Here is a 6169-nt window from a genome sequence, read left to right on the forward strand (position 1 = left end):
CTTGCTGAACAGAATTTGTTGAAGAATACTAAGTAGTATTATTAATTGTTTCTTCTCTATAGAACGTGGCGTACCAGAGGGGGCAGCCAGTGTATCCCCTCAAGACTCCATCAACCTCCAGAACAATTCCAGTACGAATACGTCTCCAACCTTAGCCCACACAAACGCCAAACCTCTGTTTTACGCTATGAACGTGTGATGGGAGATCGCTTGAAGACCGAAGAGGGGCGCACGAAATGTCGCGTGTACATATATAAATGATGTTGCTTTAGATGAAAGCATTGTTTGTTGAAAATTGTAGGTTATAATAACCAAGCGGCAGAAAATTTGTTGAAACCTGAGGACCTTATCAATGTTTTTCTGTTGTATGTGAAGGGCCAGTCCGTGTTCAGGTTGATTGTCATTAGAGTGATGATGGAGAAGTAGAAAGCCAAAACTTTCTTTTCATTAATGATTGTAGGAGCTGCGACAGCTGCTTAACTGAAAAATCTATTTTTAACAGAAAATAAAGATATACTACACTCAAAATACAATTGATAGGTAAGATCAAAAACAATATTGAATTCAAATTGCACAAAGAGTTTGGACATTGCCTGAGAAACGTCTGTAAGTGAATTCAGAGTACAATTAAAATACAATCTAAAAAATTAATACATTAAGAAAGTCTCTGAGAAGATAAGCCATTAACTGTAGAAATAGGAACTGTAACAAAACCAGAGTGTGACATAATCATTTCACCACACATTGGAATTGAAAAAAAATATTAACAGTGCACACGTTGGGGAAAGTAATCTTGTCACCGTTTCCATCCAGTTATAGAAATACTGAAGAATTGAATATTTGTCACATATTACTGCAATCAAATGAAAAAAATAGATTAGACTCGGACGAAATAATACCATATTAACCTACCAAACAAGTGAATGTATCAAAAATGCAATTGACAATTATAATGCAAACATTTATTAAATACAAAGAAACCATTAAATTTAGTATTATAAGGAACTACATTTGCTTGAATCTTATTGAGTTTGTGTTGTTACTGTACTTGTTGCTGCCAGAAAAATGTATGAACTTAATATTATTAGTATTAATTTTATTTCAACTGAATCAGTATTGCCTTTATTAAATACCTTTTCAAGATCATTAAGACCAAACTGAATCTTGAAATGTTATATTTGGTGGTTTGATCTCATTAGTACTTTATTCAAGTCAAATTGTATTCTAACTGGTATTCCTTTCGTAACAGTATGTGATGTTGCCCAAGAATGTAGATATACTTTGAAAAACATATAACTTTCTTTAGACAGATATTCGTTTTGTAGAAATAATAAAAAATTTCAAATTTTCAATAAGAAACATACATGATGGCTTTTTTTGGAGATGTCATACTAAGGGAAAAAGAAACTCATGGACATACAGAAAGTATAGATTAGCTTTATGACCTGAAATGTGGACTGGCTTCTGTGGATTGTTTAGCTTGTGAATTTCGGCAGAAAATTATTGATGTCACTACTATCAGTATTATGATGAAAATGTTTGCATATATTTATGTGATTTTTTCGAATTTTATTCTTACCGGTTTGTTTTCGTTTTGAAAAAGTTTAAGGTAAGGATCTGACTAGCACTAACAGTCTTGTACTATAGACTATAAACTTTTGTAATACAGGGTGTTCTGGAACATGTTGTAAACTTGGTTTGCAGGATACTGCTCAAAAGGAGAAAGCACAAAGTGGATAATCAGAATAAAAAGGTAAAAGTTATTTGCAATCTGGAACGTTTCTTTGGAAAAGCTAGCTGCTTTCCACGTTATTAGCAACTCGAAGTTCAACTGAAATATTCATTACAGATGGTTTTAAAAGGTTAACATAGTTATGAAAATTACACCAATAAATCGGAAAATAGGTTTGATAGAAATCGGAAATCTCAGGAAAAAATTAAAAGTCATGGTAGAAGCTGGATGTTTGATTTGCATTTCAAGAAATTCCCCTAACTCCTGCCTGTGCGTTCATTCGAATAAAATTGAAGGTCTCGTATTCTATTGTCAAATATTTTTAAATCTTTTCCATATTTCCAAATGATTCTGTTCCACTAGGTAAATTCAATTTTGTTATCTATTACTTTCATATTTCATATTTTTTGTGTTTTATAAGCACTCATTTTTAGAAATGTTTCCAATGTCAGCCTTTTTCAATCTAGCATGTATTTCAGTTCATAGTCAAAGGGTGTGAACATTCACGGCCGGAGATAACTGTGTTGAAGCTAGTTCCTGGGTTTATAGGCTGTGGTATGCAGGTTTTTATGCTTGACGTTTCAACTGCTGCTGTGGTAGACATCATCAACGGTGGTGAGGCCACAGATTAATTAAGTGCAGTTAGCCAGATTTCATCAACGTTGATTCCCTCTTATTATGTAACTTGATATGAATGAATAAAAAACGTTTATTGGTTAATTTTGTAACACAGTTTGGATTTTGGGTTGTTTTGTTTGTGAGGCCCCTCTTATCGGCTTATGCCTCTTCAGGGGCGAGGTAAGTAAACAATAGTTTTGTGGGGTTGGCTTCACAATAATTTCCCCATTTTAAGTCAGTACATCTCGATTTTGTTAGTTGTTGGTGAATACATATTTTTACCATTACAGATTTTTTGATCATCCACTCGGACATACTAAATATCAGGAATGTTTGAAATATTCAAATATATTGATCGGTAAAGGTGATAATTTGAAAGTTGAAAATGGTCGATAATTGGGTTTTATTTTGTTTCAATATTTTTCTCCCACAAAATTTGCATATTTCTAATATTTCTCACTTTGGGTTTTTCAACAGTAAAATTCAAACATTTGATGATTGGGCCTTGCACCAAACTTTCACTTTTCCTTTATCTTTGATTCAAGTAAGTTATCACAATGTAAACGATTGAAGCATTCATACACCACACCCTTATTTAAAGTAAAAATGTGGTATATGAAGATAAAGTAAAAGTTAGGTGTATGAACCAGCCATTACTATTACAGATAATCTTTATACATTTTTAAATTGAGGTCTTTAAAACTGTTGGGTCAATCAAACCCTTAGTGAAATCTGTCATACTTGCAAAATTTAGTTTTAGAACATATTCTATTTGTCTCCTCTATACACCCTGTACATATTCGAGAAGAAAAGACGTAAATTAGACTTCTTCATAAAGTAGCTCTATTTTTAAACTTGCTGTACAAAAATTGTTGTAATTTGTATTTGAGAGTTTATTGAATCCTATCACCTGTTTTTTGAACAATGTTTGTTCCGTTTCTCGATTTTGTTTTCGTAAAGGAAATGAATGTTTTGCCAAAATTCAGGTCGTTGTGAAATGGTGGGCGTTATTGAATACCCAACAGGAACCATTTTATGCTCAATTTATTCGAATAATAATCAAATCAGTATTTCCTTGAAGGGTTTTTGTATTAACCCCACCAGTAGTTGTACCATTGTCTTTTGTACTACTTCGGATTCCTTACCCATTTCCTTCCCAAATCATTTTCCAACCACCAAACACTTTTAAAGATGATGGTATCATGTTTCGCAAGGACTCTGTATATACAAGTTGTTGAATTTTCCATACCACTCGTTGATTAAATCTACTTCTAGCTTAGGATATATTAGGAATTGTAAAAGACCAAAAACAAAATGAAACATATTTTTTAGGATAACAGGAAATTATTTTTTTCTGGCAGGTGGTATGTATAATGTTGTTGTGAGTGATAGAATCCCTTTTTCAAAAAACGTAGTTCATCAATCAAACTGATAAATTTTTATTGTTTTATTACCGTACCTAGCGTTCATCTAGGTTGTAACATGTGAGATGCATTTAAAATTACAATAAAAAATATAAATGGTGGCGTTGTAGTTTTATTCTAAAGTTCTGGCGGCAAAAGGGCAAACCAAGCACAGTCTGTATTGAACATAAGAAACGTTGGTGTATCTGACAAAGAGTAACCAAAGGTGCTCTAGTGTAGCAGTATTTAAAAATAGCATACAACTCGAAAGAAAATATCTGGAAAAAGCTGGGTTTCTATAAATTACAAATTCATGCGTACAATACAAACTTCACTATTGTTCGGTTAATTTTCTCGTGATGAGCTAATTAAGCAATCCTTTCAATAGTATATACCTGAATAAGATTTGTTTACTGTCTGGTAGATGGATGGCGCCACCAATCATAGGGGTTAATTTAAAATAAATATTAATTACTTATGATAATTATGAGAAGCAATTCCTAAGCAGAGTAAAAGTAGAAACTAAATAAATGAAATTTCTTATCACTGACTTTCCCAAGTTTGTAAGTTAAATGAATCTATTAAGAGCATAAATATCAAATGACTTTTCGCACTTCTGCTATCCTGGTTGGTAGTACGGAAATTCCGCAAAATTTTGTGCAAACCGACACAGAAAATAAATTTCGAATGAAGATTTACTATTAGGATAACAGGAACATGAGTAGGTATTTAGGCGGATAGCATTTTGACTTAAAAATTGTTATGAACTCGGTTGAGAATTTCATATCAGGATATCAGAAAGTTAAAATGGTAGATTACACAAAAATATTTTGTTTTGAATGTTGGGATGATTTTCTGTGAGTTTAAGCGAAAATTTGCTAAGACGAGATTGCGGACCTGAGGTGAGAGGTTTTATTTATGAGAAGAATTCGATTTTGAAACTGAAAGTGAAAATAAGGATTTAGTATGAGGAGAGCAGAAATCGCTATATGTTCAAGTTGTCTCCGCACGTTTACTTCAATTTATACTTCTGCTAGCCTAATAAATGGAATACAATTCTATAGATCTTTGCAGTTAGGTGTCTGAGTTTCCCTATTCAAACTATCTTTGTTATGCATACACATACATAACGATTGAAAAGTTAATTTGATAATTTAATAAAGTGGATGACAGACATCTACCCTTACAAAGACGCCATTTACAGATTACTTATACCCAGATTATCCAGAAATGATTTAGTAGTGATTTGTTCGTTGACTGGATTATTCACCTCTTCGGATGTTTATCGAGTTGGTTCAAATTCCTTTGCAATTCTTTTTCATTAGTGATAGGCATAATCGAATTGTTTGAATAATCGAATTATTATAGGAATTATAAATCACTCACAATGCGCAGTAGAATCACTCAGTTGACATCGATAATACAGTAGTAGGTATATAGTGCGTGGATTTATCTTATTAGATTAAAATGTGATTTCTGTAAACTAAGAACCATGTTTTTTTTCATTTCAATATATTGAGGATTTATTTTGAGTTTGTGAATTTATTGTTCTTCAAGTTCTGTTTTGGAATAATGTTTCATTCCATTCATTCTTCAGATAAATCAGTGCCGACTGTCCTCAATTGGCTTTGTTACCTACCTACTAGGTGTATTTTGACATTAATTTTATTCCAGATTAGGTCATTCCCGCCAAAAGTTTATTCGCTGTTCTGTCCGATCAAATTACATCGAGCAGAGAATAATTTTTGTCGGAAATAGCCCAATCAGGAATAAGATTAGTAACAACAAGAACATACTCTCAGCGGTTGACTTGAAAATGAAAATATGAACAACATTCGTAATTCTGGTGAAAGCAATCGTGAACAGCTACATGTTTAAGTTCTGCTATGGGAAAAATATCAAATTATGGTCAAAAGCGCCTAAAGAATGAGACAACGACCATATAAATATAAGAAGAAGAATATTTCGAATTATCTTGATAATCGATTCGATATATCGATTATTTTAAATTCGAATCATAGAATAAAGATGTGTTTGAATTAGTCCTTCACTAATTTTCATGCATAGAGAGGGCAGTGTCAGGGTTTCTATGGTTATATATAAGAACCCTGATGTAGATTGTAAATTTTTTTAACCTATTCTCATCAACAGGATGTTACTTATCATTTAGAATAAAGATCATCAGGGCGCAACTCCAAATTATTTCAGTTTGGAGAAATACAAGAAAAAATGTCAATGAAAACATGCCTCCTAGCATTTCTACTATCCTGATAAGTAGATCTTTCTTTAAAGCCCATCTCCACCTGAATGATTTGAATAAATTGAAAAAATATAAAAATCTGAATAAAAACTTTATATCTTTATAATTATGGTTTCAGAAAACCTGTTATTCTCAATGTTTTGGAGTTTGTAATTC

The 6169-nt window shown here is 32.3% G+C and overlaps 1 protein-coding gene across 6 annotated transcripts in view; it reads left to right on the forward strand.

Moving 5' to 3' along the window:
* LOC111506056 (uncharacterized) overlaps window positions 1-3875 on the forward strand; it is a 68819-nt gene extending 64944 nt beyond the window's left edge. For all 6 annotated transcript variants that reach the window (XM_074184438.1, XM_074184440.1, XM_074184441.1 and 3 more), the window contains one exon: window positions 63-3875. In XM_074184438.1, the coding sequence (XP_074040539.1) occupies window positions 63-199 (137 nt within the window). In that variant the 3' untranslated portion in view covers window positions 200-3875. The remainder of the gene's footprint in view (window positions 1-62) is intronic.
* The last annotated feature ends 2294 nt before the right edge of the window (window positions 3876-6169 follow it).

The sequence above is a fragment of the Leptinotarsa decemlineata genome, unplaced genomic scaffold (genome assembly GCF_025532065.1).
Source record: "Leptinotarsa decemlineata unplaced genomic scaffold, Ldec_3_MD MMD2_tig00026354_RagTag_RagTag, whole genome shotgun sequence".
NCBI classification, from domain to species: Eukaryota; Metazoa; Arthropoda; class Insecta; order Coleoptera; family Chrysomelidae; genus Leptinotarsa; species Leptinotarsa decemlineata.